This window comes from Alligator mississippiensis, chromosome 1, assembly GCF_030867095.1.
Source record: "Alligator mississippiensis isolate rAllMis1 chromosome 1, rAllMis1, whole genome shotgun sequence".
Classification (NCBI taxonomy): domain Eukaryota; kingdom Metazoa; phylum Chordata; order Crocodylia; family Alligatoridae; genus Alligator; species Alligator mississippiensis.
In genome coordinates, this window is record NC_081824.1 from 198,118,492 (window position 1) to 198,144,207 (window position 25,716).

Sequence of the window (25,716 nt, forward strand, 5' to 3'; positions counted from 1 at the left end):
CAATGGAGGGACAAATTTTTTTTTTTTTTTTTTACTTCTAGCCCAGAAAGTTTAATCCAAGATTTAAATTCACCCCAAAGGCTTTCTTAAAATAAAATTATAGTGAGCAGCAGCCCCAAAGGACTCATTTCTTCATTTCCTGGAAGAAAACTAAGAACTGTCCTCTGGTAAGAGGATGACAGGCAGGGGACAGAGTTGCCATTCAGACTGGAACCTGAAGAGTTCTATGCTTGAATTCTGCAGTCTAGTCGCCAATAATTGAGTTTTTTGCAGCGTTGATACTTTTGCTGTGCATTAACAAAATATTTTTCCAGACAACTTAATACCCAGAGGATCAGCAAGCATTCCATATCACAGATGAAATAAGAATTTAAATATGTATGGGAATGGCCCAAGTGATCAGCAGCTTATTGTAGTAAAACACTACCTACAAGACTCCTTGAATTGAGTCTGGGCAGCCTACTTTTGCAGTACTCACTTTTGCTACAGAGGCAGCACTTATCCCCAAGAAAAGGAAGTTCCTTCAATGGAGCTCTAAGGAACCTATCAAACTGATCCAATAGTGTTTTCTTGCTTGTTTGTTTTTTTAATGTTCTCCCAAGGGAGTCAAAGCCATTTCTTTATGACCAGAAAGCAGGTCAGCCTGACACAATAAAGGGAAAGGATGGGGGTAAGAGACAGAGGCTGAAGAAGAGCAACCTCAAAAAATAAATTTAAAAGCATATACTGAACTTAAAATTTGCAGAAGATATGAACAAAATGTAAATCAAATGATGTGGTCTTACCAATAAACAACATCCAGTGGTGCAAAATATTTTTTCATAATTAAGTCAGCAAAATAAGCTTCTGTTTCTCTGCAAGCAGTCCCATTGCCAATCACAACAGTGCTGCAGCTTTAAAAGGGGAAAAAGAACAAACATTCAATTCTTCTATGCTGTTAGATGTATATAGTAATGATGATAAATGCTTTGTGTAATAATAAAGGCCTGTACTCAACAAGAATATGTTCCTATCATTCATGACTACAAAATTTTGTAACCCTGAAGACACTAGCATCTCTGCATGAACTGGACTAATTAGCCAAGAGTTACACCACAAGGGCATCTTACAGTAAAGTAGTCAATACATCTATCTTAAAGTAGTCAATACATGCCATTGTAGAATCCAAACCTCTTCATAGCTGGTACCACAATAAAGGAACTTTGTAAATAGCAGTATATCAGGAAAACTTACAGGATTTAAGAAGCATATGTGTTGGAGATTGGGAAGAGGTTTGATTGTTTGAAGGTAGATTTGATTGCATGGGAGTGTCAGTGCAAGAGGGAGGGGGCATAATTTGCATATCCATATTAAAAGAAGCAAAGAATGACCCTCACTATAAGAAACTCAAGAACTGTCACTCAGTATTTTTCTTAGTATCTTTAGATGATTTAGCACAGTCAGCTTACTGTAAGGACAGAAAACTTCTCTGCCAAACAGCTCCTATTCAATTAAAAAGCAATCACCATGAAGAAAAAGATACTCAGCTCCTCAAGCCTCAATGGCGATCCTCTTCCATTGAGCGGCAGCATGTAGTTGAGCAGAGATCTATATGCTAAGACTGCCATTTGTGGAAGTCTACCTGTACCAGGTGCATTTCCTCCCAAAGCCAACTGTAGCTTTTTGGGATAAGCCAATCTAATCATAAGTACTTGAGGTAGTGATCTTTATTGCTAAATGATTAGATACTTCCTTTGAAGTAGGACTATTGCACTGCACACTTTTGCAGTGTTTTTCATGAAAATTCATACTTCCTAGAAATGGAAAAACTTGGCAGAGCTTTACAAAGATAGCTGCATAGCACCTAACTTATGAACCATGAACATTCATTGCTTCATTTAAGAAGTATCTAATACAGATAGTTTATAAACAACAGCATAAATTGAACTAAATTCTGCCTCAGTCACAAAAAACAGCAGTAATTCCACTAAAGTCTCTGAAAATCCTGTTTGAACTTTCAAGGGCCAATTTTGACCCAATGTCAGTATCAGTTCCTACCATTTTCCTATTTTAATTTTTCCTTATCATACCTGTATTGAAGAAGAAGTCTTCTTATCTTCTCAGCTTCACGGAATCCTTGTCCAGAATGTAAGTAGACAACATCAGTATGGAGTATCTGACCTAGAATAATGAAAGGCAAATCCATTCAACCATAAATGGTATTTCCTGCTAGACTATCAAAGCCACATGCTGATTTATAAAGAAACATTTTAATAAATAACTTTCAATTTCCTATAGATTCTAGGGCTGATTCAAACAGCAAAAGAGCTGGGTTAGCTGCCATAGTAAATAGCATGCCAAGCATGTCAATAGATATAATATAAAACTTCAGCATCAATCAGCATAATTGTTCATAATGAGCAAATACAGTATACTTCATAATTACAAAAAGGTATACTGCCATAATTTGAACACCTTAAAATATGGTTAGAAGAAGGTGGGATCTAGTTATCTAAGCACAGACCTGCAACCTAGGACCTCCTGGATTTTAATTCCAGCTGTAACTGTGACTCTTTCTATTCTTTTTTGTGAGTAACTAAGTTTCCCTCAATATGGAGATAACACAAACAAGCAGATTAACTAGAGGCACTTGCATTTGTGAATGTGGACACCACACCATTTACTACAGTATTGGTTTCAACTGCAGAGCTCAGTTTGCTTCTAACGCACACATTCAGTGGCTATATTTAACTTTCTCACCTGTTCTTCCACAAAAATCAGAGAGCTAATAAAGCACTGATCACGATTACTTATTCTTCACAGTTCAGCAAGAGACTGAAGAGTTTTAAAAGATCTCCCAATCTTTGGTAAGTTAACTATGGATATGAAAGGACATTTACTGCTAGAAAACTAAACCAAAACTTGAGACAGGTTCAATCTCAGGTATAGGCAAAAACATCCTGCGTGTCACCGATTTCTATGGGAGCTACGTAACCTTTAAAAATGTGGACTTTACAGATTCCTATCTGTAAAATGATGCAAATGCTTCTATACTTCACCAGAGTACTGGGATGTTAAAACCACTAATAAATACCTGGGCCAATGCTTTGGTGGATGCAGGGTCCTTTACCAATCCATGCTCTTTAGAATCTACTGACCTCTCATCAAGGTCTTGCTAGAGCATAACAGATTAAAAAGTGGTATATGTACTTATTTCTGTAACAGAATTTCCATCCTTAAAAAAGCGATGTATCCACAATGTAAATATTTAAGGATATAATCAAAGGGGTGTTTTTTTTCCTTGGGCAGAGGAGAAGTTGTGTGCATTTTGTATCTTTTAGGGTTTTAGTTTAAATCAAAAACTACTGATGATTTTTTGCCTATTTAATGAAAAGTTAAGTAATACAATCAGCTTCGCACTGATCAAATATAGCCTTTTAAGGCAGAAATTTTGTAAATACAGTTCAATAATTAAGGAATCACTATGCTTCCACTAGCAGAATAAACTAGGGGTGACCAATATATAGCCCAGGTGCCATACCTGGCATATAAAGCCATGTCATCTGGCCTGCAGGGCTCCCTTAGGTCCATAAATTTGGTGACAGGGACAATTAATGCTGCTGCCAAATTTCCAAACAAATGAGGAAGCCTACGGACCAGACCCAAGCCCATGGGGCCAGATGAATTTTGTGCAACTGGACTAAATGATTCCTATATCTCTAGAACAGGGGTAGGCAACCACGGCACATGTGCCAAACGATGGCATGCAAAGGCATTTTGCTTGGCATGTGAGCCTTGGGGCAGATGGAGGGGAAGGGACTGGGCGACACTACCACAAGGATTGGGCTCCTCGCAGCTCCCCCACTGTCCACCCCTGGCAAGACAACATCTTACAAGTCAAGGCTGCGGGTGGTTTTGGTTCTCTGCCCAAAAACGTTGCCAACCCCTGCTCTACAAAATATACAGAAAAACAGCCATCCCATTTACCATTTTTTTAAAGTTGGTTATATTAAGCTGCACTAGGTATGGCAAACATTTTTTCAATAAGCAGTACGTGAGAATCTAATTCCAGCACTTTGTGCTGTGAAAGTCAGATGAAAATAAAGAAAACATTTCACAGCTGGACAGGGTACAATGGAAAACAGAGATTCAAGACCAGGGATAGACAAAATGCAGCCTGCAGGCCAGATGCAGCCCACCAAGCCATTCTATCTGTCCCACGGGGCCCCTAAAATTTAGAAAATTAATATTAATCTGCCCTGCGCTGCCTGTCATGCTCGCCAAAACTCAGTAAGCAGCCCTCCGCCCAAAATAATTGCCTGCCCCTGTTCAAGACGCTTTAACTCAGCAGTGAGGGCATTTCCCTGGTGAGGGGGAATCCAGAATTCTAGCCTCTCTTGCCAAAACCCTTTATGTATTTTAAATCAATGATTCTTTAATGACAAATGCATAAATAAGCAGCCCTTTGCACAATGATCATAATCCACAACTACTAGAAGAGTGGCCACATGGCCAGGCTACAAAGAGATTCTCTCTCTTGCGAGCTTTCTCTCCAGCCCCATGAATCTTGCACTCTTTTATGCACAGTGGCTCAGACTGAACAAGGCAAGTGAAGAGTAGCCCCATCCATCCAGCTTAGTTTACAGCCTGGTAATTAATGGACTTTCCTGAAAAATGGAAGATAGGGGTTTTGGGTTTTTTGCAAAAATATATGTACGCACACATTCCGCTAAGCAGCCCCTGTGGTTCACTTGGCTGATCAAAGCACACTTTGACAGTTAAACCATTAAAAACCCATTACAGAGTTTGCATCGCTTATCCACACACCCATATCCACACCCGTACCCCCACCCACTGCCCTCCTCAGACGGCCTGCCCCTGAAAAATTCTATGCCAGGCCCCTCTCCGCCATATAAGGTCTGCCATTTCTTTCCCGTCATTCTCTTCTGTTTTCCTGTAGTACCAGGGCATTTAGGCTCCAGACCCAACCACAGCGCATTTCTACGCATGGGGATCCTTATAGCCTCAGTGAATGTAAGAAGCTGCTTAGGAAGGAGAAATGGGACACCACTGAAATGGTCCTGGGGCAGCTGTGGGCAGATATCCTTTGTCTTCATGAATATGCCCTGCCCAGTTCTAGAGAGTAAGTTGATTTCAAGAAGAGGTGGCAATATGGTCCTTCTTCTGGTCAGGAGTCGGTGATGACCAGACAGCGGGGGTCACAGTACCCCCGAAGGGAGACAGAGTGGAGCCGTTGCAGCACCGAGAAAACATTGCAGGCAGGTTGCTGCAGGTCACCCTGGCAACAGAAGAAGGGACATTCAAGCTTTTAAATGCATACATACCAGGAAATAGGACCAGCAAAACATGCCTTCCTCAAGAACAAGAAGGTAGCAGTGCCCAGTGACTGGCCAGTGATGACCGTGGGGGACATGAACTGCATCCTCAAGGTGGGTGACAGAATAAGCAGAGGCCAAATGAAAGGACTGGACAGATCTTCCAGGCAGCAGCTCATCTGCAAACATAGCCTGGTGGATGCAGGCAAAGAGGCCACAGGTCCTGGGGGAAAGTTCACTCAGGTAGACCCCCTGGGGCAGTCAAAATCACACATAGACTTCATCTTCTTCCCAAAAGGGTGGAAGGTAGTCAAGATCAAATCCACGCTGGTCTGCTTCTCAGACCCTTGCCTCCTAACAGTAAAAGCAGAAGTGGGAAAGCAGCCCAAGAGAAGCAAGAACATGTGGAAACTGAACGTGACTCTTCTGGAAGATCAGAAAATACAGTGGGAGTTCAAGCAGCACTACGCAGGATGGAAAACCCTCCGACCCAGATACCAGAACTACACGGAGTGGTGAAAGACAATGAGGGACTTTTTCCAGAAGGCCGGAAGGAGACAAGCCTGGTTCCAAAGGCGGCAACAAGAACACCTCACCCACAAATTACAGAGCCTGAACAAGCAGGCAGCTTAGGGTTAGGATATAAGGGAGGCTATGAGGCCCCCAGACTGGGGCATGGTAAAGGGAACAGGCCAGGAAGATCTTCCTAGCCCAGGCCCCCTGGGTGGAAGAGGGAGAAGAGTGGTCTGCTTATTTTAGCAAGATAAAGAAAACCAAGAAAGAAGCAATGACCAGCCTGGTAGATTGAGCAGGGGTGGAGCACCAGTCAAATGATGGGATGCTGGAGACAGCAGCAGCATTCTACCAGCAGCTCTACATGGCATGACTGGAGAACCCTGGAACAATACAGGACTGCCTACAAAGGTTCTTGTGAGTCCTTAGGGTGGACAAAGAATAGAGGATAGTGGAGGAGTGGACGCTGTGGGAGATCAACACGATGCTCCGCAGCTTCCAGAACAGTAAGACACCTGGGGCAGACAGTTTGTCCAAAGAATTCTATGTTGCTTTCTGGGACTAGGTGGCCGCGGACCTGCTGGAGGTCTATAGGGAGCACCTGCGGGCAGGCCACCTGGGAGCAGGGATGGAGAAAGACCTCATAAATCTTCTTTACGAGAAGGGGGAGAGGCAGGACTTGAGAAACAGGCACTCAATAATACTCCTGAACTTAGATTACAAACTAATGGCCAATGTCTTGGCTGAGTTTTTTACGTCTGTTATAGGTACAGTGATTCACAAGGACCGGGTGTGCACAGTGCCAGAGCAACAGATCCACAATGCCCTGATGCAGCTGCAAGATTCACTACAGTACCAGCGGGAGAGGAGACAGAACGATGCCATGCTGAACCTCAACTTGGAGAAGGCCTACGACGAGAGGTGCACTGATAGAGATTTGGGGGGCTGATTCCAACGGAGCAGCGGCTCATCCTGGGGGCATGAGGGGGGCGGTCCCCAATGCTGCACATCCCAGGAGGGCACGGGGAGGGTGCCCCTGGGTCTGTGCAGGACAGGGCCAAGGAGGGTGCAGCTGTGGGCTGGGGCTGCGCCGAGCTCTTCCCAGTGTGTGGAGGCTGCACTTAGGGTAAGCAGCAGTGGCACTGGAAGGGGGCTACAGAGCGAGGGGCTGCAGCCACCCCAAACTTCACCATAGCTCTCCCCCCCTCCCCCCCCCCCATAGCTGCCTGCCAGCGCTACCACTGGCTGCCCTGACCACAGCCCTAAGTGCAGCCCCCATGCGCTGGGAAGGGCCTGGTGAAGCCCTGGCGCTAGCCCCAGCTGCAGCCCCCACTGCACAGATCTGGGGGCACCCCCCCCCATGCCTCCCTAGGGTGTGCACAGCAAAGGGAGCTGCACCCCACCGCACCACCCGGACGAGCCACGGCTCCATCTCGTGCCTGCCCCACCCTGGCTGGGCAGCGCCTGCCCCAGCCCCTACCCCACTCCCTCCCTCACTGCGGGGGTTGTTGATCTGCCCCCCGCCATGCCTCTTCCCTCCCCTTCCCCCACAACAGACTTACCAGCTGCATGCAGCTATCCAAGCTGTCAGACTGTGCTCCTCACTGCCTGCATGCTGTGCTGCAGCTGCACTCACACACAAGCATTTATCAGCCAAATTATCAGCCACATCAGACTGATTTCCAATATAATCAATTTTTTTTATATCAGTGCTGATCCAATATCAGACCAATGTATTTGGTCCACCTCTACCTACAAATGAGTATCCCATCACTTCCTACTAAAGACACAGAAATGAGGGGAACTCCTGCAACCTTTGTCACCTGGATAAAGGCACTGTACACCAACGTGAGCAGCAGGGTTATAGTGAATGGGTTCCTGAAAGCCTCGATTACGGTAGAAATCAGGCGTCAGGCAAGGCTGCCCACTCTCCCCGATCCTGTTTAATTGTGCAATGGAACCACTACCACAGCGAGTCAGGCAGGACCCTGGGATCAGCAGTGTGAAGATCCATGGGAGAAATGGGGAAGAGACAAAAGTCCTTGCATACATGGATGATCTGAACATCATATGCAGGGATAAAGGGTCAGTGGAAAGAGCACTGCAACACACACAGGTATATGGAGCAGCAGCAGAGGCTAAGCTCAATGTGAGAAAAAGCACTTGCCTAGTCCTGGGTAAGCTTGGGGACCTGCCAGCCCTGGAAGTTTCTGTCCCCTGGAAGGGGGTAAAAATAGTCAGGTAGAGTTTGACCCAGAGCTGACAGGGCAGAGGGCATGGGAAAAGACAGAGACCAAGGCCAGACAGAGACTGGGGCTATGGCAATTGTGTCAATGCCTGTCAATGAGGGGGCGTGTGGTGCTGAAGGTCATGCTCCTGCCAATGCTGCTACACACAGCCCTACTCTTCCCCTCCTCAGAACAAGTCATTCACAGAATCCAAAGAGCCATATATGTTTTCTTTTGGAACTCGCGTGGGACAAAGTGGCAAGGACCAGCCTATACAAAGTGAAATGGTCTGGAGGCAGAGGAATGCCAGACATCCTTCTCTTCTCTGGGCCAAATACATGAGCCAGGTGTGCAAACTGGCAACAGGGATGGAATCTAAAACAGCCAGCTTTGTTAAGTATTTTGCAGGGTAGCTGCTGCAACAGTGGCAGGTACACACAACGACCAACAGGACCATGGCTTCCCCATGGTTTTACAAGATCCTGAAGTGCTTTTGGAAGAAACACAAGCTACCCTAGTGACCCTGGTGAACCACCACAAGATACAGGAGGCATTAAGGGCAAGGGATATTGCCCACAGACTTACTGCCTAGTGAGAGCTGACAGGCTGTATGGGAGTGAATTTTCCACAAGGACCTGCAGAAGGAGCATAGAGATCTGAACTGGCAGGAAGCCCACCAGGCACTCCCCATGCAGGCATGGAGAAACAGCACAGGGCACAGAGGTCCATCGAACTGCCTGAGGCAGACCTGCCAGTGGCAGGCAGAAACAATCGACCACTTCTTCTGGGAATGGTTATATGCCAGAGAAGTGTAGAAGAAAGTCTGTGTGCTCCTCCTGGTGGTGACAGGTTTCAGAAACCTGACCAGGGAAGTGGTTCTCTATGGGCACCTGACCAGACAACAAGAGGCCCCGACAATTTGCTTCAACCAATTCATATCCTGCTTTAGGTATGCACTGTGGAAAGCCAGGAACTTGCTCATAAACAGACACTTGGACTGCACAGTCAAGGACTGTATTAAAGTGGGACTAAGAAATGGAAGATAGGGTTTGAACACTGATGGACTGAGGAGAACACTGAACCATTTCCTGGGCAAGAACCTTAATATAAAAAGATGGGCACTGATGAATGTGAAAGCTTGGCCAGATCTACACTTGAAATTTAAATGGCTAACTTAAAATAATAGTGCACCTTGCACAAGAATGCAAGATCGTGACTGGGACAATGCAAAATAAAGCAATCCTAATTGATTTAATCTCCTGTGCTAGTTGAAAACGTACTCAATGTTTTATTATGATAGACCTTTCATAAATAACTGCATATCCTTACATGATTGTATCTTCCTTATTGACACATCCTCCCTTGATTAAGGTATATTTTTCAGAACAGGCATTCAATGTCTGAAGTTTTGCAAATATCTCCATAGACCATCACCGGTGTGGACTATTTTGGGTTCTGCCTCATTGTTAAAACAACTACCCAAAACAGTGTCTTGCGATCAGTGCTCCAAGGTATCCCGTTCAGTCAATCAAGACCCATCCCATTTGGTTGAAGTGTAACCTCCAGACTGATCAAAAGCTTACAAAAACAAGTTTCACAGCTAGACAACCCAAAATAGGATCTGAGAAGTTAGCAATTGTAATGTGATGGTCCCTCCCTACCTGCTTTGTTCTGACTTTAATCGACCAACTATATCAAGAAGGAATGCTTTAAAGCTATACAATTAAACAGCATAAGAATGAAACAGAGTTGCTGGCACCCCAGGAGTGTGCACCCCAGGAGAGAGACAAAAATCATTGCAACACTGTAACCTGCACACAGCCGATCATTCCTAGTGAGGGATCTATGCCCAAGGAAGACTGCAAAGACTGAAACCATTTCCTGCCTGCATTGGTAAGAGACACTCTTTGCAGGTAACATATACTAGGAGTTTTGTATATACTAGGACTTTTACTGAATACTGGGAAGGAAACTTTTTCTGTCATTTAGTTTTATAGCTCATGTGTGAATAGTTATTAAAGCCTTTCTGTCATTAATCGAACACGGTGTTGTATCAATCCTTAACTGCACTAGGTTTGAATTCCACTTTTGACTGCAACAGGCACCACCTGTGTTTTTGAATGGAAGTGAGCATAAATGCTGAGCTTCATGGGGTGTTCTAGGTGCTCTTATCACATAGCAAGTGGCAACTCCTGGTATCACAAACTGGGTTGAAACATGTCAGGAAACTCAGGGTGGAAACAGATGTCACCTTTTGTTGCCTTTGTAAACCATAAAAATTCCATGGCGGCACATCTCTTTAACAGATGAACACTAGGTAGGCACACCCAGGGTTTGAGGGCCTGATCCTGGAGGGCAACCCCACAGGACAATGGGCAATGTGTTTCACCCAGTGGAGCGTATCAGCCTTACTCTTTAGTGATTCTGAGGTGCCCAAGGACATAAAGTCACTTTTGAAAGCTTGACTTCATACGAAGCAAACCAAAAACGTTGTTTAGAATAAGAAGGAGGGAGACACCTGGTCATAACAATTAGGAGTTGACTGGGTATGCAGCAAATAAAAGAAGCATTTTGACCAAGTTTCATTAACCTGTAGGAGGATGTGCACAAGTCTCAATAAAACCATGGCATCACTGATCTCAGGTGACAAGGTGGTCTTAGGTCATGGTATAATATAGCCTTTCACCTCTGATTAACCAAAAGTAACTGAAATAGGAAGCAACTGAAAATTAACAGTGGATGGCCATTCCTTAGTTTGTACAAAGTATAAAAATCCATCATGTATGTCCTATGTGCTTATGGTTCAATTTCTATAGGACAAGTGACAAATAAGTTACAGCCCTTTCTGAAAGTCAAAGGTATGTTTACACTGAAAAAAAGATGGGGAGGAGGCATTTTTAACTCTAGTTAAAAAACTAGTGAAGAAAAGGTAACCTGAATTTTATCACAGGTTAACAGCTCAAATTCAAAATTACAGAGATATCACAAATTAAATATGTCTCACTAAAATTTGTTGAAACTCATGAACCTTTCCTTTATTATTATTAACAAACCTTATTTGGGGTTGTTTTTTTTTTGCTCTGTAGAAATACACTTGGAACAGAAACAAAGACAAAATGGGAAGAGAAAGTAAAAAAATTCTTTGCACACCTCTACAGAGTTTTCTTCAGCCCAGATTATAAAAACATAAGAAGTGCCATACTGGATCAAATCAGTTCACCAAGGGCAAATCCTATCTGACCAACCTGACTGTCTTCTATGATGAGATGACTGGCTCTATGGATGCAGGGAGTGCAGTGGACATGATATACCATGATTTAGCAAGGCTTTTGATACAGTCTCCCAGAACATTCTTGCAAAAAAACTAATGAAGTATGGATTGTATGCATGAACCGTAAGATGAACAGAAAACTGGGTCAAAGTGTAGTAATCTACGGCTTAATGTCTAGTTGGCACCCGCTATCAAGTGGAGTGCCCCATGGGTCAGTCCTGAGGCCAGTTTCATTGAGTATCTTCATCAACAATTTGGAAGATGGGATGCGGGAAACCTTCAACAAATTTGCAGATAACACCAAGCTGGAGGGGGTGGTAGATGCACTGGAGGGTAAGGCTACAATTTAGAAAGACCTAGACAAATTCGAGGACTGGACCAAAAGAAATCTCATACAGTTCAATATGGACAAGTACAAAGTCCTAGACTTTGGACAGAACAATCCATGCACCACTACAGGCTGGGGACCAATTAACTAAGCGGCAGATCTGTAGTAAAAGTCCTGCAGGTTACAGTGGACAATAAGATGAATAGGAGTCAACAGTGTGCCTCTGTTGCTAAGAAGGATAACAACATACTGGGCTGCATTAGTGTGAGTGTTGCCAGAAGATCAAGGGAAGTGATTATTTCCCTCTATTCAGCACTGGTGAGGCCACATCTGGAGTACTGTTTTGGGCCCCCCCCTACAGAAAGGCTGTGGACAAATTGGAGAGTCCAACAGAGGACAACGAAAATGTTTAGGAGGCTGGGGCACATGACACCTCTGAGGGAACTGGGCTTATTTAGTCTGGAGAAGAGAAGACTAAGGGGGGATAACAGAAGGCAGAAGCCTTCAACTACCTGAGGGGTGGTTACAAAGAGGGTGAAGCTAGGCTGTTCTCAGCGGTGGCAGATGACAGAACAAGGAGCAATGGTCTCAAATTGCTACCAAGGAAGTTTAGGTTAGATATTAAGATTAACTTTAGATATTTCAGATATTAGGAAAAGCTCTCTCATGAGGAGGGTAGAAAAGCACTGGAATAGGCTACCCAAAGAGGTTGTAGAAACTCCATCCTTGTAGGTTTTTAAGACCCAGGCAGACAAAGCCTTGGCTGGGATGATCTAGTTGGGGATGGTCCTATTTTGAGCAGGGCGTTGGACTAGATGGCCTCCTGAGGTCCCTTCCAACCCTAACTTGCTATGATTCTAATGGTCCATCTAGCTCAGTAGCCTGTCTCTGGCAGTAGCAGGAGTGGATACTTTAGAGGGAGAGCACTGAAGCAGGCATATCTAAAATAATCTATCCCCTATTCATTACCCTCTCTGGTGTCTACCATCATTGCTTTAGAAATGCCAGAGGAAACATCTCCAACTGTTCTGTTCACAGCTATTAATAGATGTAATGCACTAGTTTATTTAGTCCTTTTTAAACCTGACTGTGCTATCTGGCTCTACAACCTCATAAAAAAGTACTTTCTGCTGTTACTTGTAAAGCTGTTCCCTACTAATTTCAGTGGGTGTCCCCTAGTTTTAGTATTCTGGTGAATAACAGTTCCCTGCTCACTTTGTCCACTTTCTTCAAGATTTTATAGACTTCTTATATTTCCCCCCAGATTCTTCCTTTCCAAACTAAAGAGTCTTAGCCTTTTTAGTCTCTCCTGGGATGGCAACTACTACATATTCCAGATCATTTTAGTTGCCCTTCTCTGCACCTTTCCCAATTCTACTACATTCTTTTTGAGATGTGGAGACCAGAACAGCACATAGTATTCCGGTTGCGGATACACCACGGATTTGTATAATGGCATAATGCAATGATGACATTCTTTGTTTTGTTTCCAATTCCATTTTTAAATGTTACCCAAATTCTTAATGTTTTTTTTTGGTCACTGCTGCACACTAACCTGACATTTTCAGGGAACTACCTACAATGACTCCAAGGTCTCTTTCCTGAATCACAAAACATAGTTCAGAATCAAACATTGTGTATATAGTTGAGACTAATTTTCCCCACGTGTGTTTCCTTGCTCTTGTTGACACTGCAGTTTTTCTGCTATTTTTTGGCCCACTCACTTAACCTGGGAAGATCTTTCTGCAGCTCCTCTCACTCAGCTTGGGATCTGACTACCCAGAATAGCATGGTATCATCTGCAAACTTGGAGATTTCACTGTGCACCCCCATTTCCAGAATCCTGATGAAAAGTTTGAACAAAACTGGGCTCCGCAAGATGTGTGGGACGCCACCTTTGACTTTTCTCCACCCTAAAAAATGATCATTTAGCCCTACCTTTGGCTTCCTATCTTTTAACCAGCTCTTAATCCATGGAAGAATTTTCCCTCCAATTCTGTGGCATTTTAGGAGGGTTTTTTGGTACAATGGAGAGGTTGCCCTTGTAGTCAATCAAGAATGATGCCTGTTCAATAGTTCTACTGGTCCCAAGCCTTCCACAGGATTTTTTTTTAATTTATTTTTAAAATACATACAATTAAAGAAAATCAAGCAGCAAGGTCATCAGTTTTTAAAGGCTTACATAGAGTGTTACTTTTGAAGAAGGTAAATGGAGCACATATTAAAATAGTGATTCCATTTTAATTGTAACATACTGAAAGGCCAATTCTTCATCACCTTCTGACTTGTGTAATTATTCTCACTAGTGCAAAGTGAGCTCAAGATGGCAGAACTCTTTCCACTTTGCGCAGGTGAAAATGACTACTTAAAGCAGAGACATTACAGACACAGGAAGTTTAATCTCATGTCTCTACAGAGAATTTCGAAAAATTAACATGCAAACTCAACAGGCTAAAACCTAACATAAAAAGTTATCTTATTATATTACAGAGCATATTATATTACAACTACTATGTCTCATAATTCAAGAAATATGTATAAGCAACAGCTGAAAAAGCAGTTGGTAAACCTGAAATTTAAACTTACTGGTTGGCGAAATGATTGCCAGCTTACAGCCATGTTTGTACCCAGGGTCAACTCCCATCAAAGTACGGCCTCTGACAGGACTTGTCAGCAGCAACTGTCGCAGATTTCTTCCAAACATCATTACGGATTCCTTTTCTGCATCAGATGTTAATTTTGATCTTGGAAAGTAAAAAGGAAAATTTTTATTTCTCCAATTCATTTTTAGATAGCACTTTTGAGTTGCTTGAAAGTCATGTGCTTTCTGGAAGGACTTCAAGTTATTTCTTCATTACCTTCAACTCAATATTGCACTACTGATCATCTTAGGTTTTTGGGACGGAGATGGTTCTAGACATAAGAGAGTATCGTCTCTAACTGTGTGATGGTATAAGTTATCCATTAGGCCTCCGTGAAGCTTTGGTAGCCGATTCAATTCAGAGGAGATTAGGCCTGATTCAGGCAGCAAATCTCCGAATCCAAATCAAAATCAGGAGACCAAGTAAAAGCTCCAAATTGATTTGAAGCATCTGAATTGATTTGGAAAAGTTTTGGAAAAAGCTTCGGCCTATTTGGAGATTCGGCCATAGACTAAACAGGCAGCTGACAGCTGCCTTCAGCTGGTAAGTCTGTTGGGGAGGGGAGGGGAGGGAAGGGGAGGGGAGGGGGGCACGGGATGCAGGTGCAGCAGCGCTGGGAGCAGGAGCTCTGCCCTGCTGCTGCTTGCCCAGCTGTGGTTCGATTCCCCAGCCCCCAGTTCAATTCGCCTGGGAGCTGGGACGGCTCCACATCTCAGGCAGAGCCTGGAAATCGCTCAGCCCCAGCTGCCTCAGCTCCCAGACAGCACGTAGCACCCTGCTGAGCCACACTGCACCCGCGCCATGGGGCAGCTGCCACATGAGTGTTGGGGGGGGATAATCTCTGCTGCCCTGTGTTGCACAGGGGGGCTCTGCCACCAGCACTCAGAGGCCTCAATCATTGCTCCTGCAGCCAGTATGTGCAGGGCTTTTTAAGTGCCAGGAGGCTGGGACAGGCAGAGGGCTGGGGCTGGGCAGGGCAGCCATGGGGGCTTCTCCCATGGCTCCCCGCCACCCAGGGAAAGGCAGGCACAGCCAGCAGAGCCACAGGAGAACCTGCAGCTGCCCAATCCAAATCACCGAATCTCTCCAAATCAGCACCAAATCTTCCAAAGCCAATTTGGCCGAATTGATTCAAGACAGTGATCCGAATCGAATCACCGTCCTCCAAATTGGCTGAATCCAAATCGAATACTTCTCTATTCACACAGGCCTACTATCCATATTTTAGCTTTTAGTTTCATATCTACTCATTAGTATTGTGACTGGTCAACTGTCGCTAATCTCAGCTAGTTTCTATCTGTAAATGAAAGAATATTCTGATCCACATCAATCTGGCCTTGATAACAAATGCATTGAGTTCATCTTTTAGTGAAAGATTTTTGAACAAACTGAAGTAGTTAGTTGCTCAAAAAATTACTACCAAGCAGAAGTGATTTAATCAACTCAGTGGGAAGTAGGCTAGATAGCTTTAAATAGGTCCAAAGTACTGTAATTCACAAAACAGCCAGTTTGGATTTATATTGTTTAACAGATATAACTGAAACTGTTGGCTTGAAAAACAGTTTCAGGTACAAGATAATTACAACAGCATGTTTAGCATGTTTCTATGTCTTTTATGCTTGCTTGGGTTTAAGCTAAGCTAAACCTAATGGGCACAAAACATTTCCTAACTCAAAAAGACCAAGTGACTAGGACAAAATAAAACGTAGCATATAAACATCTATGACACAAAAATATTCTTCAGTGTTCAGGTATTCCCTGGTCTTTGAATGTCTATATATCCATTCTCATCTATGTACTGCAATCAGGTACTAAAGTATTTGACACACCAAACACACTAAGCATCAGAAATCAGCATATTATTTCAAGAGCATCCCCCACTCTCCTACCATGAACGTGTCTTTTTATGCCAATCAATAAAGAACCCCAGTGTGTACATTTACCTAACGTTGAAACAAACTTAAAATTACAGAAAAATGATGTATGATTAATTCTCTCCATGTAATCAGGTATTATATGAGGGGGCTGGGAACCTGTATATATTAATATATCTCTACAGTGTTATTTTCAGCCCAGATTATGGTGCAGTGGAAAGATTTCCACTGTAGCCACGCAAAAGCTGAATAATCAAGGAAACAAAATATATAAAGCCTCCCTATACGATTCATTTTGTGCATTTGACTGCATTTTACATAGTGCTACCATTTCCCCACAAAAATGGTCCACTTGCCAATTTTGAAAGTCTTGAACAGAACAACTACACAGAGAAAAAAGGCATTTTTAAAAAGACAGGAAAATGTTTCTAAAACTACAAGTGAGTTGCAGTATCTGAAAAATTTTAGCTCCAATTTTTGAAAGCAGAGAAAATTTCCAGTTGGTGGTACTCAGGCAATCTACCTTTACATATCCTTTGTAAAGCATTTTTTAAGGCAAGGCATCCTTTGCACAGAAGAAAATTAAATCCCCCTGAAACCAGGCAGACACCATTAACATGAGAATTATCTAAAGCCTGATTTGCATGCATGCCCTCTGCAGAAGGCCAAAGAACAGACTGTGCCCTGCATAAATCCAGGAGGAATCACCCCCAGGCAGCAGAACAGCTGTACTGCAGAAGCCATCACTGAATCCAACAGCAGTAGTGGTTTAAGCCATGGTAAGCGTGTGGGTAAAGACTGAAGGATCTGCATGGAGGTCTTGGCCATTCTCTATGCAAAAGTGCGTTTCATACGGCCTAGAAGGCTGTCCTATAAAGAACTACAAATGAACGGGATTTGCACCTGAACACATTACTAGTTATGTACACCTTATGGAAACATGTTTAAAATTGCCTTGGATTTACAGAAACTTTTATAGTAACAGGAAATGTTACTGAAAGTGCCAGGTGTGTGGGGGAACATAATGTATGTCCTTTCTATTACACAGCATCCTGTATTTTTAATTTCAAATATAGACTTCTCTTTTCTCTCTCTCTGCCTCTCACTCAACACTTGTATCGATGACGTGATCTGCCATTCCAAGTCCTACCCTTGATTTTAAATTTTCGATAGTCATTTGATCCTTAAATAAGTGTCAAGCTACCTAAGACAATGTAATATCCTTTTATTTTCTCAATACACCACTGTCTGTGTCCAAATGGCAAGATACCCAGCTTTGTTTTTCTAATTTCTGACAATTTTCAATGTTGAGAGAAGAGTGAGCCAAGGAAGGACAGAGGTCCATTCCTTTAATATAAGAACATTAATTATTTTGTAAATTTGTTGTTTATGCATTACAAAGAACAAATACTAACAATATAGATACTATGACTGCCTTCCTTGAAAGCCTGAGCTTCATTCAGTCATTAGATCACCAACAGATGTATTTTAATAAGGGCAATTATCCTAATCTTGTCCTGTTGACCTCAGTATTCACAGCTAGAAGATGAGGGATCTCAAGTAAGACTTTCTTTTCAAACTTCAAATTTCCACATTCAACATTTGCGGCAAGATATTTAGTGGGAAAATGTCTGCAAACTAGCTTCAGGTGTAAAATGAGATTTAGAGAAATGTTTTTTGTGTCTCAGAAGACTAGTAAGGAAAAGAGCTATGGAAAATTATAAAAGGATTATACATTAAAAAAATGTCTCTGGCACTTCACTTCCATACAGCACAGCAACAACATAAAAATATATTCTGAAATTCCAAAAGCAACACTGGATATTATAATACCAGATTTGAGAAATGATGATATCTGACAAAGTGGAAGAGAGGAAATGAAACAATAAATAAGGTAATTGTCTTGCTGGCAAATTCTGCCATTTGAATCACCAGAAGCAAACATTTCAATATTCTCTTGGAAACTTTCTGCTCCAGCATTTAATAAAACAGCAGAGGATCTTAACACTAAAGAAGGCTTTAAATGTTTTAGCAGCCCTATGCACGACTACAAAGAAAAAGCTTCTGGTGAGAGCAGAGGGAGAGAGAAAGGATAAAAAAGGATAGGGTTAAGTGGCCATGAACCAGGAATAGTACTGGCAGGTGCAGTACATTCCTGCCTGTGGGGGTTGTGTTCCAGCACTCACCCTGCATCATTCCAGTTCCGGGCTCTCCTAATCAGAAACTGCCAATTGTGGCAACTAATCCTAAACAATACAACACAAACAAACTTCCGCTCAGAAAGAGTGAAAACGTCATACTCATTTAACTTCTGATCTAAAGCTACAATTAGCCCAATCCAAGATTTAAAATAAACTGCAGTAACCCACTGTTACAGGAAGTCTCACGACATAATACAGAGATGATGAGAATTTAATTGAAAGTGCAGGTCTGGTAGAAACAAAAAGGTACTCTAATCTTTACCGCAATACAGGCAGTCCTCGACATTTTGAGCTACAACGTTTCACACTTAGTGTTTATAAACTGACACCCTGTTTCAACTTTGACGTCAGTTTTGACTTTACAATGTGATGCCATGCCAGCGAACAAGTTTGCTGCATCGCCCATCTCCCTGGAGAACATCTGTCCAAACTTCCTTGGACACTTTATTTCAGAAAGCAAACAAGACTCCAGAAAAACCTGCAGCCAAGACTCCTGAGAAGACTCCAGCCAAGAACCCTTCAAAAAGTCCAGCCAAGAGCCCGTCAAAATGTTCAGCAAAGTCTCCTCAAAGAAGTCCTTCCAAATCAATACGATTGTTATTTACCATATAAATTCATTAATGTAGCTATATTACTCATCTATAATTGATCAAGTACAAAATTCTGGGGTATTTTTGGTGAAAACAGGGTATCAGGCCTTGGTTCAGGAACCAATCCCCCATTTATAACATTGTTTCTTATGAGAAAATTGGTTCCGAGTTACAACGTTTCAGCTTAAGACTCGGTTCTCAGGAACCAATTGTGTCATAAGTGTGAGGACTGCCTGTACTTCAATACAATTAAATATAGTCCAAAATATAAGACTATATAAGTAGCCATGATTAAAAGTATCTAAGCAAAGCTCAACACAAAGCTAGCTGTTGTGAAAAGAACTGTTAGACATACCTAGCCCCTAACTTACAGAGCATCTGCTTTTGAACAATTTATACAGTCCAGAACATTCTTTGGATTATACAAAAAAAAAAAAAAATTCACAACAGAAAAAAAGTAGTATACAAGTGTTTAGCTTAAAAACTGAACTAAAGAAACAATATGCTAGCGAATAGTGCTCCTACTACCTCTCAAACCACAAAAGCATTGGATGCAGGTGTCGCCGTGGATGTAGTCTTTCTGGACTTCAGCAAGGCCTTTGACACTGTCAACCACCCCATCCTCATTAAAAAGCTAGGTGACTGTGGCATCGATGCCTACATGGTCAGATGGATTGTGAATTGGCTGAAGGGTTGTACTCAGAGGGTGGTGGTGGACGGGTCATATTCGACCTGGGGGGAAGTGGGCAGCGGAGTCCCCCAGGGCTCGGTCCTTGGGCCCATGCTGTTCAATTTCTTTATCAGCGATTTGGACGACGGGGTGAAAAGCAACCTGTTCAAATTTGCTGATGATACCACATTAGCAGGGAGGGAGAGACTGCAGAAAGACCTGGATAGGTTGCAGGGGTGGGCTAACAAAAACAGGATGCGTTTCAATACTGACAAGTGCAGGGTGCTGCACTTGGGCAGTAGTAACCAGCAGCACACTTGTAAGATGGGAAACTCCCTTCTTGAGAGCACAGAGACAGAAAGGGATCTTGGAGTCATTATTGACTCCAAGATGAACATGGGCCGACAATGCGAGGTCACGGTCAGCAGGGCTACGGACCTTATCGTGCATCCACAGGTGCATCTCAAGTACGTCCAAGGAGGTGATCCTCCCCCTCTACACGACACTGGTCAGGCCACAGATGGAGTACTGTGTCCAGTTCTGGGCACCCCACTTCAAGAGGGATGTGGACAACATTGAGAGGGTCCAGAGGAGGGCCACCCGCATGATCCGGGGACTTCAGGGCAGACCCTACAACAAGAAGTTATGGGACCTGAACCTGTTCAGCCTTCACAAGAGAAGGCTGAGGGGGGACCTGGTGACCATCTATAAACTCACTAGGGGGGACCAGAAGGGTTTGGGGGAGACCTTGTTTCCCCTAGCGCCCCCCGGGATAACAAGGAATAACAGCCACAAGTTGTTGGAGAGTAGGTTTAGATTAGACATCCGTAAGAACTACTTCACAGTTAGGGCGGCTAGGATCTGGAACCAACTTCCAAGGGAAGTGGTGTTGGCTCCTACCCTGGGGGTCTTTAAGAAGCGGCTCAGTGCCTACCTGGCTGGGGTCATTTGAGCCCAGTTTTCTTCCTGCCCAGGCAGGGGGTCGGACTTGAAGATCTGCAAGGTCCCTTCTGACCCTACTTCTATGAGTCTATGATTCCTTAACATTGTCACTTCAAGAACAGGATCTGTTTTTTATCCCACCGTTAAGGTCTTTGCTGAAATCAAGCCATCTGTGCTTCAGTAAAGGCCATGTCATTCACTGAATCAGGATGACTTTTGGTAGCTTCATAAATCAAATGTCAAGTTCTGTCACTTTCTCACTTTGCTAACTAATCATCCCACTGATGAGCGCTTCCCATCTATACAGCATAGTGAAAATGGGAAAGCAAGCCTCCAATTAACTGGCTCCCTTTTATTCCCATATACCCCTCATCATTATAGTCATCTGAGTTCATAGTTTTCTGAGTTCATAGTCATGGATACTACTAAAGATGTGACAGGTAGAGAAAACAGAGGTCTGAGTCAGTTGACTCCCTCAAAGCATTTGTTCATGCCTAAACCTGTGTGGAGGGTTAAGGGAAACGCAATTACATCACAACATTTTTGACAAAGGCAACTGGGTAACCAAAAACCATTACCCTGTACAATTTTACTCTAAGCCAAAAAAGCTTGCATGTCTATGCTAATATGATCTCCTAGTCAGCTGTATCAAAAGTCTTCACACAGTCTTCCTGGGAAACAAGCAAGAAGAACTGGAAACCCTTGCACAGTTACCAAATTATGACAAGATAGACAAATTATTCATTACCCCACACAGATATGAGAGAGGTGGAAGTGGCTCTCAAGAGAGTTTGGAGGTGGGCTGAAAAGTCCCAAGGTAGGAATCCTGCAGCAAAACATGGGATAAGGGACTTGCTTGAAGAACTGCTTTTACTGTCAGTCTTATTGTTAATAAAGCCAAACATGAGGAAGAAGCAAGAGAACAGACTTGGTTTTAAAATAGCTTGAGACTGGCAACTTCTCTGACACACATTTAAAGGAAGCCAAGAACACAGACTCCTCAAAAAGAGGTTTTTGCAGTTTTGACCAATACTCGTCACAGTATCTGGCTGCTTAATTTTTAATCTTTTAAAAATTATCTTTTTAATTTTTAAAAATATTCAGGTTACTGTCAAAAGCATTCTCAGTACCACAGTAATGTTACTGAGGTACCATATCAAAATTTTGACTACTGCTTTTGAAAGGGGTGGGGGGAAATGGTCTGGCCAACACAACACAACATTTTACAGTGATGTAGTAAACTGAATCCCAGTTGGGTAGAAGGAGCAGTACTCATAGGCAGGTATTTTACAGGGTAAGGCCGACATCTCTCTCCAGTTATGCCAGGCCTTATATTTAAAATGTGACTAGTGATTCAGAACACCTCAAATTTTAGGCATGCTACTTGACATAGTATAAGGGTCTTACCTGAAAATAAAATTATTTTGGTTTCTAGTTGGCAATGGACACCCAAAATACCAGTTCACTTTTGAAAGTTTAGGCCAACAGAAGAGTAGCATAGCTACTTCAGCAACTCAGAGGGGACTGTCATGTAATTATTGTTATCCAAAGGTAAAGACTGTACAAAAGTAATGGAATATTCATGGTAGCTACTGCACCTAACCAATGTTCTTATCTTGAACATTAAAGTAAAATTTGTGGGTCCAGAGAAAGGAACAAGCCACCTATCATAAGCCTCCAATAGCAAGCCAAACATGCTATCAATCCAGAGGAATATTTTACGTGCTAGGTGACCTGTAATACTGGAGCTTATGTCATCTTAACTGTATCCCTGCCTGCAGCTGCAATGAAGAGTGGAAGAAAAAAATAGATGGTTACCACGAAGGATGGATAAAAGAGAAAAACTCCTCATGGTTAGGAGGGAAAGGGATAGATTTCTCCACTCTTCAGAAGCTAGAGGAGGTCATGGGAAGGGGTTGCAAAAGGAAACAAAGATGATCTTCTAGAAGTGTCAACACAATCAATTATGCTTTCCAAAGGACAATTCAGTGCTTCCCCATCTCAGATTTGTTCATGAGATACATAAAATTCAAGTCCATAAAGCACTTCCAAAGTTCTGCATATTTCACATGCAAACTTTAAGGACCAAAGTTTGACCCTGCATGGTTTATTTTGTCACTGATAATAATGAAAGCCCATGTGAATATCCCAGACCAAAATGTGCCCTAAGCAACCAAGTTGTATCAGAAACACTAAAAACCCCTTAAAAAACAGAACTATTCCCATTTTACAGATGAGAACACTGAAAAAGAAACTATAGCCAAAGCTTGGATAGTAAATAAGTGGAAAGATATGAAGTATATGAAAAGTCCAAGCCACAAGGCCTTGTCTACTTTGGGGTTCTGTGCCAGTCACAAAGATCAATGGCCAGCCCTCTTTGCAGCTGCACTGGCACAGTTCCCTAGGATATACAGGGAAAGGTATGCTAATCTTCAAATTTGCACCTATAGGGCACTTCCAGAAGAGCAGAAACATGCGTTTCCCCAGGGCTAAGTAGCAGTGGCACACCTTATGCCACTGCTACTTGTTTCCAAGGAATACCCATGCCACATGCACTCTGTGCAGCAGGTTAGCCTAGGTAGAGGAGGGGAGGCAGGGGCCAGCAACTGTGCTGGCACCAGCAGCCCTACCTAAGGTTGTGGGGGCCTCTGGGAGCTGAAACCATGGCACTCCTGCAGCAGGAAGCCCAGCCGGCAACCAAAGTGTGGCTCCAGTCAACCAGGCTCTTGTTTTGGGCAGCATCTACTGCCGCCACATGCACTGTCCTGCTTTTTTTTTTTTGGAATGGCTTTTTTCAACCCTGGGATCTCCTGGCATCAAACTCCTACACCTGCCCCCACCTCCCCGAGCTGCAAAGTAGCCGCGCAGGGAATGCCTACATGAGCGGTGCGTAGCTACATACCAGACGTCTACACTCATCTGGACATGCTCATGGAGTTTCATCAGAGTTTCAAGCTGCCTCACTACAAACTCTGGCTTTCTCAGTTTATAAACAAGGATCAAACCAAAGCTAAAAAGCCATGTGCAGACAAATTTCCAGTTATATAACAAGTGTTATAACAAAGAATCATGATGCAAATTAAACCCAACATGGCAGCCTATGGTTTTTTTAAATCTGTCAGTCACTTCAGAATCTACTTTCAAATCGGTGAAGGATTTGTGGTTAACCCCCATCCAACAATGGGAAAATAGATTCTTAAATGTTACTTTGGCACTGAACTTCCTTTTTATTTAAGCAGTAGTATATATATTGCATGTGACACTTCATCTCATGATACAGCTATTATAATGTCACTGGAAATAAGATTATTGCATTCTCTAGAGCCATTACAATATCCACACTTTAGTATCAGACTAACATTATGACTACTATATTTATCTTGTAGCGGAGATGACAAACATAAGGGACACTTCCAGCAAGAGCAATTACGTTGTCAGTTTCTTCCAGACAGGTAAGAGAAACCGAGATAGAACAATGTCAGTGACAGCGTTATTGCAATGGCAATTGTGTAATGGCAAAAGCAGATGTCTAGGACAATTTCAGTGACATAATGGTTTATATTAAGATGATGATAATGATGTGATTATAGGCCTGTAATGTAAACTCCACATTGGACTTGGTTAGGAAAAACATTATGAAAACTGCAGTAAACAAATGAAATGGTACCTTCCATCTACAAAGTTAAGTTTTAAAACATTTTAAATGCTTTTCCTTCATGATCAAACTTACTGATATTTATACCTTCTGAAACTTTTTAGTATATTATTTTATTTAAAAATTACAACAGAAAATGCATCTAACCCTCCCCCATGCAACAATATAACCAATGTAATAAAGATCAAACCATTTATCTTTCTTAGGACACTACTGGATATGACTGTTTACCTCAGGCTACATTGGATATGATTAGAAATTAAATCTGAATGATGAAGATATGACGATTAATCATTTCTCAAATCACAGGCTAAACTGAGCATCATTTTTCACAGGCTATAAGACAATTTTTTAATATCCTATGAGACTGTATTTACCTGAATTCTCTACAGAGAAGAGGATAAATAAGCCGTTTATATGAATCTTCTACTGAATTATGCAGTATCTTCATTAACTCTGGTTTTGCATAGCGTTTTGGTCGCCATCTGTGCCAAAAAAACAGCAGCATTAAACATACCTACCATATATGCACAAGTACACAAAGCTCTCAAGGAGATACAAAATTAAGTTGCCATAACTGGAAAGGAAAAAAAAAGAGACAATTCTTTAGTATGGATTGTTTCAACAAAATGTGTTATAAATACCAGCACTATTCCACCAATCCTGCAGCAGTTATAGCCTCAATGATGAACTGAAATAGGCATGGTCACATGACATCAGATGGCTGCCTGAAGCTAGACCTCCATGGAAGATACGACATCATCCACAATCCCTTGCCTCCCAGTAAGCATTTCCCCTGTTTGCAGTACCCTACAAAAGGGGGATCAATTTGAAAAGGACTTCCCCAGAAGAAACTTGCTGGAAGATCCTCATTCAGAAGAGCTCACAGGGTATGCAGAATCAAAGACAGCTACTGCAGAACAGGTGGGGCAGTGAAGGAGAAAGACAAAACAGAAACAGCAACTTTAACGAGAGAGGGCTTTGGTGAGTTATTCTCAGAAATTAGAGCTTTAAAAATTCTCAGCAGGGGCTCAGTTTGATAAAATCAAGTAGAGATAGATGAAATTGGGGGGCAAGATCACTGACTTGAAAATAAAGGTGGAAGGAAACCTGAAATCTACTGTAAATATGCAAAATGAAATTAAGATGATGGGGAAGGAAAAAAGAAAAGAAAAAGAGCTTGCAGAGAAAAATGAGATTATAGAAAATCATGAGAAGAAATATTAAGAGGGCTCCCAGATGTGGAGAAGGAGAGATTAAACACAATATTTAAAGCAGCTGAAAACAAAGGCAACAGTCCTTTCAGACAGAGCACACAGAACTCTCTATATACCCACTAATTCAAACAAACTAAGAGACATTATATACATTTGCTCTATTTTGAACAAAAGCAGAAGATTCTGAAAGTTAGAGACTTCAGATCCTACTCTGGAAGGATACAAGTGTTTCAAGACTTGTTACGGAGAAAGAAGAAACTCTGTAAAATT

At 42.5% G+C, this 25,716-nt stretch overlaps 1 protein-coding gene across 1 annotated transcript in view; it reads right to left on the minus strand.

Annotated features, from left to right (window-relative positions):
* SRBD1 (S1 RNA binding domain 1) overlaps nt 1–25,716 on the minus strand; it is a 214,186-nt gene that overhangs the window by 139,881 nt on the left and 48,589 nt on the right. Inside the window, exons 13-16 of the mRNA XM_006272172.4 lie at nt 24,607–24,714; nt 14,242–14,399; nt 2,070–2,160; nt 786–893 (exon numbers count right to left, since the gene is read on the minus strand). Of these exons, the coding sequence (XP_006272234.1) occupies nt 786–893; nt 2,070–2,160; nt 14,242–14,399; nt 24,607–24,714 (465 nt within the window). The remainder of the gene's footprint in view (nt 1–785; nt 894–2,069; nt 2,161–14,241; nt 14,400–24,606; nt 24,715–25,716) is intronic.